This window comes from Moschus berezovskii, chromosome 21 (genome assembly GCF_049115385.1).
Source record: "Moschus berezovskii isolate FMDL1 chromosome 21, NW_MosBer_1.0, whole genome shotgun sequence".
In the NCBI taxonomy this organism is placed as follows: Eukaryota; Metazoa; Chordata; class Mammalia; order Artiodactyla; family Moschidae; genus Moschus; species Moschus berezovskii.
The window spans coordinates 2,135,980-2,147,395 of record NC_142480.1 but is presented as its reverse complement, the minus strand read 5'-3'; the positions used below and the strand labels follow the sequence as shown (position 1 = coordinate 2,147,395).

Here is an 11,416-nt window from a genome sequence, read left to right as displayed (position 1 = left end):
ACAGGCCAATCCTCTCTGGTAGGAGAAGCAAACACAAACAAACCTGTATGTAACCAGATCCCCAACACTTGGGGACTGGCCGGGGGTAGGGAAGGCATCTCTCCAGTGTGGAATATTATACCGCTATTAAAAAGTGTGAATTAGGGACTTCCTTGGTGGTGCAGTGGATAAAAATCCAGCTACCAATGCAGGGGACAGGGATTCGAATCCTAGTCCAGGAAGATTCCACCTGTCCGAGGGGCAGCTAAGTCCATGCGCCGTAACTACTGAGCCCCAAGAGCGGAGAAGCCACTGCAAAAAGAAGCCGGCAGGTCACACACAGAGTAGCCCCTGCTCACTGCAACTAGGGAAAGCCTGAGCGCAGCAATGAAGACCCAGAGCAGCCAAAATAAACCAATAAATAGTTTTTTAAAGGGTGAACTGGCGCTTTTATGGTTAATGTCCAGCATATGGTTGCTTTGTGAACAAAGCAAGGAAGCGGGGAAACACTTATCTGTTTATTCAACAAAATCCCTCCAGGACTGCACATGACTGCTGCTGGAGGGACTGTGAGCTTCGCAGCTGTGAGCAAGCAGCCAAGGGGACAAGATATGGTCAAGAACCGGGAGGAGACGGGTGCCTCCGGCAGGGCTGAGCGGCAATCCATGTGCTGGGGCCTCTGAGAGACCTGGAGCGCACGGTGAGCACGTTCCTTTGCCTCTGCCTCTGTGCACAGCCTGCGGTTACCGTGGAGGACTCCTGCCTCTTCCCTTGCTCAATTTGGCGTGTTCTGACCTGCTCCCAGTCAGCATTTTTTCAGACCCGTAAGGCAAAGCAAGGTAAAAAGACAAATGGCTCTTGACTGGCCAGACAGGTGTCCTTTAAGCCTGAAATTTCTGTGTTCCATGCCCCCTGCTGCCCCTCTCCCTAAGTTTAGAAATATCTGCACCTGCCCTCCCCAACTCCCCGCAGACAAAGGCCTAAAGGACTCAAGTTTCTGTTTCTAGAAAACGAGTGCTGGCCCTGGAGGCCTACTTGACTTTCAGACCCCAGGGATTGGGGGCGGGGGGCGCTTAGGGCTTCCTTCCTGTTTGTAGCCTCGGGAGCTTCTCAGAAGGTTCCCCCCACCTTCAGGCCACCAAGGGCCTGACCCACTTGGGGGGGCGGGGGCAGGGAAGGTCCCCCGTTCCCCTGTCCCTCCGCAAGCGATGGCCTCACTGGAGAAGCAAAGCCCAGAGGCTTGGGGGTCTTGCCCAGGGCCTGCCTGAGGCTCCGGCAGTTCTCAGCCTTCTGAGATGTGTGTTCTGTCCTAGTTTCGCAGATGAGCAAAGGGAAGATGAGAAGGTGGGTGATGGGGAGCCGGGTCCGAGGTCTGGCAATCCCCCTGTGATCCTGCAGTGCCTAGCCCTGTGCTAACCTATCCGAGGGCCCATCCTGCAGACCTTCAACTGGCCACGCCTGGGCTGGACTCAGGCTGACAACACAAATGGTCAGCACCTGTGATGGGGGCAGAGAGGAGGGGTCCTGGAAGCCTTTAGACACAAAGGTCAGGGTGCGGCTCCTACTGGGCAGCGGCCGCTTGGAAGCCTGGGTGGTCTTGAGCAAGGAAACAAGGAGCGAGGCCCAGGAGGGTCCCAGCCTCCACCTCAGCGGAAGAAAGCTGCTCCCAGCTAAGCGAGCCCTCCCCTGTGGACCCTCCAGTCTCCCCAGGGCCCGCAGGAGCCGGTTTGGCAGCGTCTGGGCAAGAAGCTAGGTGACATCATCCAGCCAGTTTATGGTCCAGGTTTCTCAGAAATCACACTTGGTTACACATTAACCACCTGGCCCTGGAGGGGGTGGGGAGCCTCAAAGGAGTCCCCGGTCTTTCATCCACAGGACATGGGCCTGCTCGGCAGGCACAGAGTGGGCCCGGTGGAGAAGGGCCAGGCCCCAAGCAGGGGCTAGGACTTCCTCTTAATGCCCTGTCCCTGAGCTTCACAGAACCCAAAGGGGAAGTTGGTTGGGGTCAGAAAAGGGGCAGGGCCTGCCTTGTGGCCACAGAGTACAGTGAGGCAGGAGGCTGAGCTGGTCAGGGAAGAGGAGACCTTGGGTCAGAGATCAGAGCAGAACGGCCTTCCCCAGACGGCATCGTCGGCCTCCTGCTCTCCTCCAGGGCCCTGTTCCTGTCCCCACCTTTCTTCTAATCTGCCTTTGCTTTTCTGAAGCTGAGTTTACTGGCTTTAAATCCCAATCCCACTTTGACCACGTTAGCAGTGTGATCTTAGGCAAATTACTTGACTTCCCTGAGTCTGTAAAATGGTCCCTCTCTCACAGGATTGTGGGGAAGATTCAAAGTAATGACACTTAACAGGGCTTACATAGCGGCGGACATGACTGAAGTGACTTAGCAGCAGCAACACAGCATCAGGTTTTTTTTTTAGGAGGGCAATATATAAACTCTGCCCTGGGCAAAGCACCCACCTGACCTGGCTAATCAGTTGGTGCTTGAGGACTCAAGCTGAGGGCTGAGCAGACTCAGAGATAAGAGGGACAGCCCTGGGAAGGCTGCCTGGAGGAGGGGTCAATGGAGAAGCTGGCCAACCAGTCCCCCACAGAAAGGCGATGGGAAGTTGGGACCACAGGAAACCACTGCCGAGTCACTGAGTCCTAATTTAGGATCTTAGTGTACACTCAGCCTCTGAGTAGCTGAGAGGGTGGGGAAGAGGAACCCCCAAGAAGTGGATAGTTTCTGTCTCCCAGGAGAGCAGTTAAGGGGTGATTCAGGCGGGTGCAAAGTCACCTGGAACAAAGGTTGGCGAGCTGTAGATGGAGTTGGGTTGTCCGAGAGGAGGAGGCAAGGCTGTGATGTAGCCACACAGGCAGCTGGTGGCCAGAGCACTGGCCCCACAGAGAATGGGAGGTCACCAAAGGCCCTCACCTTCCTCTCCTGGGGTTCGAAGACCCAGGCCCAGTCAGGGAAGGGTCATGGAGGGGCTAAGGCTAGGCACCTGGGTCTCCATCATGGACTCTGCGGTCCGCAGACACCCTCGCCAGCCCCGGCCCCAGAGGAGGGAAGAGTTCAGCGCCCCACAAGTTGGCAGGGCTCTGGGAAGGGACTGGTTCCGCAGGGCCTGGCCACTCCCACTTGTCCAGGATGGAGCAGCCTGGGCCTGGGAAGCGTGGCCAAGGGTCATGCTAGCTGGCCCTGGCTGGATGGGCTGGGTTCTCCATCAGATAAGGCCTGGCCCACGGGGACATGCGCACCGGAGGAAGACGGTCCCGGCCCCCGTGCCCCTCCCCCGCACACACTGTCCGCCCAGGGCCTGGCTCTGATTCAGCCCCGCTGAGACACAGCAGGGCTGCAGCTTCCCTATTTCTGCCGGGCCCTCCAGCTGGCCCTCCCCCGCCCGGGCCGCTCTTCCTGTCCTCACTGACCCGGCCCCAGGAGGAGCCCCGTGCGTCCAGTGCTCAGCGCACCCTGGGTTCCAGGCGGGGACGCAGGGCTCCCTCCGTCCTGGAAGCGGCTTCTGCACTACGGAGAACGTGCCCCTTTCAGGAGCGGCCAGGCCTGGGTGTAAGGCCGCTTCTGGCCACCGTCCCCTGCTGCTCAGGCGGCCTCCCGCCAAAGCCCTGTGGGACCACCCGCTCCTCTGCAGCTCCATTTTCTGCAGTTTCACCCGTCACGCCCGCGCCCACAGCGGAGAGCGCGGCAGCTGGGGGCGGGCTACCCGGGCTCTCGGTGGCCTCGGGCGCGAGCAGGCAGCACCCGGACAAGCCGACCGGGAGCGCGCCCCGGACACGGGGACGGGCGGCGCGCGCTCCCGAGACCCCGCCCCCTCTCCCGGGAGGCCCCGCGCGTCCGGGCGGGGCGTCGTGACGTCATCGGCGGGCGCCGCGCCCCACCGGAGGCGGAAGTGCTGCCGCGGCGACGCGAAGCCACGTGCGGCGCCTCCAGGAGTCGGAGGCCGACGAGGGTCGCCGGTGAGGCTCCGCGGGGCCACCGTGGCAGAGCGCGGGTAGCGTGGGGGGCGTCTCCCCGGCGGGCCCTGCACGTCCCGGCAGCCCCCTGTGGCCGCGCCCAGCCCTGTTGCCGGCCTGGCCTGAGCCGCCGCCCCCGGCCGCTACGCAGGCTAGGCCGGTGATTGCTGTTTACTGCCTGCTGCACTGCCCCAGCCTCCGCTTGGGGACCCGTGCATTTGCATCGCCCCGTCACCCGTCTGCCCAGGAGCCCGCCACGGGGGAGGGTGAAGACGGGGGGTTCTGCCTGGCCTGGAGCTGACCTCTCGGGCCACCCATGCGTGGTCCCTCTCTCATCTCACAGCTAGAGAACGGGAGCCAAGCTCTCGGAGAAGGATGCCGAGGGAGAGGGTCAGGCCCTTACGTTGTGGGGATCCTGGGACCCGGCCTCAGCCTCTTCGTCTGAGGTTTAGGCTGATGACTCTCGTCTTAGGACCAGACCAAGAAGGGCTTTTTCCCTGGATGCCAGGCGCACAGTCCCGCCTCCTGGCCCCTTACACGTTCATGCTCACACACCTCCCAGGTCCCCGGCATCTGCTGGACCAGCAGCACCATGAGCTTCGTGGCCTACGAGGAACTGATCAAAGAGGGTGACACAGCCATCCTGTCCCTGGGCCATGGCGCGATGGTGGCTGTGCGCGTGCAGCGTGGGGCCCAGACCCAGACCCGGCACGGCGTCCTGCGGCACTCAGTAGACCTCATCGGCCGCCCCTTCGGCTCCAAGGTGACCTGCGGCCGAGGCGGCTGGGTGTATGTGCTGCACCCCACGCCGGAGCTTTGGACACTGAACCTGCCGCACCGCACCCAGATCCTCTACTCCACCGACATCGCCCTGCTCACCATGATGCTGGAGCTTCGGCCTGGCTCCGTGGTCTGTGAATCCGGTGAGTTCCGCAGGCAGCCTCTGTTCGTGAAGGCAGAGGTCAGACCCAATGTCCAGGTAGCCTCAGCCTGCCCTTCCCAGGCAGAGGCACAGTTACTCACCATCTGTTTCTACAGGGTCTTTCTGTGGGGCTCACTGCAGCGAGAGGGGACAGACACACGGAAGCTGGTTAGGAGACTGGTGCTGTCCTCCAGTGAGACTTGATGGGACCTGACAGAGGACAGCCTGCAGGAGGAGCGGGCGCCCAGTGGGGGCAGCCTGCCTGTCTGAAGTGGGGAGGGGGTGGTGAGCGCTGCTCGGCGCTGACCAAGGTGCTGACAGAAGGGCAGGGGTGCTTGGCCTAGCAGTCCCTCACTGCTGCGAATGGGATCCCCAGGCCCGGGGCTGAGAATCGCCTCTTTCTGGAGGGAGGCCAGGGCTGCCTCAGGATGCTCACTGTGGGGGAAGAGCCTGCCCTGTGCTCATCCCGGGCCAGCGCCTTCATCACTGAGGCCAGGCCTGGGGTGCAGATGGATGTACCTGAAGCCAGATATTCCCAGACTGGGAACCGAAGCTTGCAGCCTGGATTTCCAGAATGTTCTGCACGCCCCAGGTCCCTGTGCTCCAGGCTCATGAAGAGTTCCCAGCAGCACTGCTGCCAGCTTTTGGAGGCTTCAGGCCATCTCCTCCATCTTTGGGCCTCAGTTTCTCCATGTGGATGATGGGATGGTTGCTTTTGCCCAGCCAATCACTTTGAAATGGAGGGAGTCAGATGCAGAACCTGAGCCGTGAGTGGGTTCAGAGAGTGGGTGGGGGCTTGGCAGGGGCCGGCTGCTCAGCACCAGGGCAGCTGGGGGTGAAAAGGATTCAGCGCCAGCTCGTCCCCTACTGCCCCCCCACTCACGGAAGTTATCCACAGCCAGGGCCTGGCTCCACTCAGCTGAAAAGCGCAGTCAGTGAGCGGGCTTCTGGGCTCCTCTGAGGTGCCAGCTTCCCTTCTGGGAACCGTGGGTAGAGCCGCAACGAGTCAGGCCAGGTTTCTGCTTCTCGAAGGGGACAGACAGTGGGCCCAGCGTGACCATCTCAGTGTTACTGTGGATTGGGGGCTACGCATTTGAGGGTGATTGAGAGGGGTCCCTCCGGCTGGGCAGTCAGGGAGCCGTGAAGAGCCACGGGGAAGGGTCACCCCAAGGGAGAGCCTCGCAGAGACCTTGCATGGGGGACCGTTGAGGAGGCCACGGTGGCAGGAGTGAGGTCAGGGAGGGAGCCCATGCCGCCAGGGGTCACGAGGAGTCCAGCTCATCTGTGGAGCAGAGGGCTGGTCTGACGGAGGCTGCAGAGAACCGGCGGCTGTGGAGGCAGGCCTGAGGCAGGGCTCGGGGGCTGTAACGGGGCGGGGGGCCCAGGTGGGCGCTGCGGGCAGCTGGGGAAAAGCACCTCCTGGAGAGATGAGGGAGGAGGTGCCGGTGGGGGCGGGGGCGGCTCCGTGGCGCCTGGTTGGGCGGTCACCGCCCTGGTCACTGGGTACGGAGGCTTGGCAGGGAGTGGACTGGGGCTGGATCGCTCCAGCTCTGCACTCGTAAATGCCGGGCTCTGTTTGCGGTCGCGGGGGAGGTGGTCAGTGTGCAGTGGACACAGAGTATCTCCATCAAGCTTGGCACCTGGAGCCATGAGGGGTGGGGAGGTCGTGGGGGGTGACAAGGGACTCGGGGGGCGCCCCCGGCACTGCAGGACAAGATGGCAAGCAGAGGGGCCAACAGGGACGATGACGGCGCGTCGGTCACTGTGTCACCGTGCCGTGCGTTCACTCAGGGTGAGGGTGGAGCTGCGCCATGTGGCAGGAGTGGACTGGCGGTAGGAGGATGGATTGACCTGCGTCCCTCAGGCCTAGCCACCGCACAGGACGGGGCAAGCCTCTTGGTCCGATCTGCACAGACCCTTCAGGGCCCTGGGGCAGTCTGTCCCCTCTCAGGACCCCTGTTGGGGTCCCCGGTCTGGGCAGCAGGGTTTGCTCCAGAGCTGGGGTGGGCAGGGCTGCCCCCCACCCAGCAGGACCCGCACCAGATCAATAGGCAGCTCCCCAGCCCCAACCTGGGACAGTCCCTGTGTCCCAGGACCCCCCTGGGAGCTCTGGACTGCTGCCCGCTGGTAACTGGGGCTCGGCCGACCTCGTGGGCCCCGGTGGGTCTCCCCAGGGTGAGGATAGGGTCGTTTCCCGCCTGACTCCCGTCCCGCCCGGCCAGGCACCGGCAGCGGCTCCGTGTCCCACGCCATCATCCGCACCATCGCGCCCACGGGCCACCTGCACACAGTGGAGTTCCACCAGCAGCGGGCGGAGAGGGCGAGGGAGGAGTTCCAGGAGCACCGCGTGGGCCGCTGGGTTACCGTTCTGAACCAGGACGTGTGCCGCAGCGGCTTCGGCGTGAGCCACGTGGCAGACGCCGTCTTCCTGGACATCCCCTCGCCTTGGGAGGCTGTGGGGCACGCCTGGGACGCCCTCAAGGTCGAAGGTGAGCCTTCTGGGAACAGTGGAGGGGGGTCGGGGTGGGTCAGAGTGGCGAGGAGGTTGGGGGGTGGTTGGAGAAGTCAGGACTGGGGAGCGCAGGACTCGGTGGGGCCCCTGCCCCTGTGCTTGGCCCGCTCCCACAATGTCTGAGGCCCTTGGGGAATGTCCCCACAGCCCTGCCTGAGTGAGAGGCGGGGCATGCCAGAGGTCAGCGGTCAGCTCCTGACCCCAGCCGGTCCCCTCAGAGTCTCCCCTCCCCACCAGCTGCAAGCCGGGCGAATGCACCCCTTTTAGGGAAGATGTTGGGTGCAGAGGCGGGAAGGTCGGCTCTGAGCCAGAGGCGCTGGCGAGGCCCTGGGTTTTTCCCTTTTCTGGAGAAGTTGCTGGCTCTGGCAGCCAGGCCCCCCTGCCTCCTCCCTGCTGAGCAGAGCAGCGGGAGGGGGAAGCCCAGAGCTCCCGGGGATGGCCTGCCCCTCTGAACGCAGATGCCTGGTCAGTGGGTCCCAGTGGGTCCCCTGCCCGCTGGCCCGGGACGCCTGTGTCCCTAGTCTGTGCCAGGGTGGCCGGGGAGCACTAGCTCCCCCACCCCCGCCCCTTCGGCTTGGCCCCCAATGCCCGCAGGTTGCTCCTGTGTCGGGGACCCCAGTGGGCCCGGGCCCAGGTCCTGCGAGGCCAGAGCCGGGCGCATGCCTGGGCTGAGCGCAGGCGGTCCCTGGCCCGGGAGCCCTGCATGTGTTGTCCTGTCCCCTCCGCCCCACTGAGCCCTGCTCTCTGCATCTGCTTGTTCTGGCCCAGAGGCTCCCGACTCCCTCGTGGTCTGGCGGTTCTCCAGGGCTCGCCTGCCTGCGTGAGCCCGGCGCCGGCTCGGTGCAGCCCCTGGGGCTCAGCCCTACCCGGTGGGGCCACCTCAGGTGTGCACACAGGGGCCAGGCTCCCCCGGGTGACCCTTTACCCTCTAGCTTGACCTCGACTCTGCCTCTGAGCCCAGGCCTCCCTGGCGGGGCTGAGATGACCAGGGCTTGGGACCTTTGAGGGCTGTCCCTAGGCACCTCCCCTCCCCCAGCCTGGCTTCTCCGCCCCTGCCCTGCAGGGGGGACCCGGCAGGGGCCTGGGCCCGGCTGGGGGAGGTGGCAGGCAGGAAGGGGTTCCCACCCCCACCCGTCATCCCTGAGCCTAGGGCTGGCTCCGTAGGCGCCTCCAGTTGCAGGAGCCACGACAGCCTCTAATTTTCTGTGACAGCAGCCCCCGCCCCGGGCCGCTCCGTGTGGCTGGAGCTGTTCTGGGCTCAGTGCTCCATCAGCTGCCGTGCCGAGACTACACCCTGGCCCCAGCCCTCAGCCGCCGGTGGGGGTCGGGGTGGCCGTGCCCACTGGGGGCCCAGGGGTGAGGTGGTGGGCTTGGTGCAGGTGGCCCCTTCCATGTGGGCCCTGCCGGCTCCTCCGCTCTGAGGCCTCAGGTCCTTGTGGCCGGAGGGCTTGGCCGTCCTCGGAGCCCAGAGCGGGGTTCCGGGAGTCCACGCCTTGCACAGCAGGGTCTCTGCCAAAACCCACTACTCCTGAAGGGGCCGGGCTGCATTGCTTCTGCGCTGCGGTCCTGGCCACAGACCCCTGGGCAGAGGGACGCCGGCGGGCAGCGGGGTGGGCTCTGAGGGGGCCGGGGGCAGGGCTTGGGGCCAGCCCTCTGATCCGGCGTCTTGCCCCCCGCCCCCTGCACAGGTGGGCGCTTCTGCTCCTTCTCCCCCTGCATCGAGCAGGTGCAGCGCACGTGCCAGGCGCTGGCAGCCTGCGGCTTCTCGGAGCTGAGCACCCTGGAGGTGCTGCCGCAGGTCTACAACGTGCGCACCATCAGTCTGCCCACGCCCGACCTGGGGGCCAGCCCCAGCCCCGACAGCGGCCCCTTCCGCAGCGGCACGCCCATGAAGGAGACCGTGGGCCACACCGGCTACCTGACCTTCGCCACCAAGACTCCGGGCTAGGGAGCCGCCCCCCGGCAAGCTGGGTGGTGAAACTCGGGCCAGAGACCGCCTTGTATGGTCAGCGGCCTCCCGCTGCGGCTGGTGTTTAGAAATGGACTTGCAGCGGGGAGGGTGGGGCGAGGGGCCTCCCCGGACGGTTGGCGGGGTGACGGGTAGGGGCGATGCTGCCATGTGCAACGTCGGGGCCCTGGCGGGGAGCGCTGCCGCCTGCAGCCCCCTGGGGTCAGCGTGCCTGCCTGCCAGCCCCTGGCCTTGCAGTCTCCACCGCCGCGGGCTCCTCCGGGTGGGCACGTGGACCAAACAGGGAGGGCAGAGGAGGCAGCCCGGGACGGTGGCCTTGGGCCCAGGACCCCCACCGCTCTGCTGCCAGCAGAGAGGCGGCCTCAGGCCCGACCCCCCCCCCACTGGGCACTGCACTGGCCGTGTGCCCAGGTTCCCTCCTGGCGGGCCCCACCCACCACCTGGTTTCTCCACCCAGGAAGCGCCTCCTCCGAGGCCCCGTCCCAGCCAGAGTCTCGTGTGCGGATCCGTGAGAAGATGGCGTCACATGGCGGAGAGCAGAGCCGGACGTGGGCCTGCCTCCTGGTGGCTGGTGGTGCTAGAGCTGGTCTGCGTGCCTGCCCGGAGGGGACCCCGGGGTCCTGGACTGAGCTCTGCCCCGCCCTGCCCGGCCTCCAGCTCCGTGTGGTCTCCCCACCCCCACCCTGTTTCACAAAGGGCCGGGGTGCCTGCTCTGGTCTCAGCTAGCCGGCAGGAGCCTCGGTGAGCCTGTGTTAGCACAAGATCCTCAGGGGCCTGTGCTGGCCTGGGGCTGCTGCAACCACTCCTGGCAGAGAAATAAACACTGTTGCCCCCACCGCAATGACTGGTCCTCTGGTGCCTGGAGGCCAGGCCTTCGCTCCCCATACCAGCATCCAGCTGGACCTCGGCACATGGCCGCCCAGCCTCTGCTCCTTCCTCTCCCAGGGCTGCAGCCACAGGGCTATGGACTTCAGGACAATGGCCTGGGACATGGTGGACAAAGGGGCAAGTGTGTGGCCACCCCCACCCAGCTGCAGAAAGGACCACTTGTTCCGGGAGTGGGGTGGGGGGAAGGAGAGAGAGTTCCTGGCTGTGTGTGTGTGTGCGTGCATCCGCCCGTCCATGTCTGGCTGGGGGGTGGGTGGGTGTGTGTGCATCCGTCTGTCCATGTCCGGCTGGGCCCGACCTCCCAGGCCTGCTGTTCTGGCCCCAGGCCGCCACCCAGTTTTTGGGGGTCCTTGGGGTTGTGCCAAATGAGGTGACCCTCCAAGAGAGCCAGTCTCCTCTCTTATCACAGTGTGGGAGGGGGTGAAGACCTGTGTCCCCTGTGAGGCCCTAGGGTCCCCCAAATCCCTTGCCCTACTCCAGGGGTCATGTCCCCCTTCAAGGACCTGTGCTGACCTCTGACCACAAGCCTAGTGTGGGGACAGGAAGGGCCTGGGCTCTCCTTGGCCTTCGGGAAAGGCCCATGGGGCGTGTGTGTAGGGGGACAGGCCCTGTGCTGCCCGTTTCCCGAGGGGCTGGCAGCCGAGACTACTGCCCAGGGTGAGGCTTGGGCCTGCACCAGGGTCCCTGTGAGCCAAAAGGAAAGCCAGCCCAGGATGGATGATGGGCGGAGGGCCACCAGGTTCGGGGTCAGGATTCCTGGCCCATGTCCACGCATGTGGTTGTACTTGGCACGGAGATGCTCTTTTAAGGATGGATGGTCCTCCAGCCCCTCAACTGGGCCCCGCACATGAGCCCCTAGAGCTCCACCGGACCTCGATCCCATCCCAGGGGCTTCAGCCTGGAGCCCCACCTGCCCCTGAGCCAGCAGTGAGCTCCCGCGCATCTTTCAGAGTCCCTCAAGCGTCCTGGTGCCTCTCACCCCCACCCCCAAGCAGTCTCGCTCAACCCTTGCCTGCTCCCCGGCCCCCCACGCTAGCAATCTCCCCTATAGGGCTGCCCCTGCAAACAGAAGGCCAGAGGCCAGGCGGTTCCCTTAAATCCTTCAAACGGGGAGCGTGCCACCCAGGGCCCCTGGTGAGCGAGTGACCGATGAGCAGGTCCCTTGGTCACCCCCTCAAGGCAGCATCCT

The 11,416-nt window shown here is 64.7% G+C and overlaps 1 protein-coding gene across 5 annotated transcripts; it reads left to right on the top strand.

The window, feature by feature from the left end:
• The first annotated feature begins 3,407 nt into the window (after positions 1–3,407).
• TRMT61A (tRNA methyltransferase 61A) lies at positions 3,408–10,180 on the top strand. 5 transcript variants are annotated; one of them, XM_055418613.2, is made up of 5 exons: positions 3,409–3,939; positions 4,499–4,859; positions 7,081–7,347; positions 9,059–9,344; positions 9,797–9,934. In XM_055418613.2, exons 2-4 carry the CDS (start codon positions 4,529–4,531, stop codon positions 9,316–9,318), a joined length of 858 nt encoding a protein of 285 aa, XP_055274588.1. In that variant the 5' UTR covers positions 3,409–3,939; positions 4,499–4,528; the 3' UTR covers positions 9,319–9,344; positions 9,797–9,934. The 5 variants fall into 5 exon arrangements, 4 of the variants coding, with proteins under 4 accessions (XP_088685955.1, XP_055274588.1, XP_088685956.1 ...); XR_008684877.2 differs by having other exon boundaries at positions 3,411–3,939; positions 9,059–9,375; positions 9,797–9,935; XM_088829829.1 differs by lacking the exon at positions 9,059–9,344 and having other exon boundaries at positions 3,408–3,939; positions 9,797–10,180.
• Positions 10,181–11,416: the final 1,236 nt, after the last annotated feature.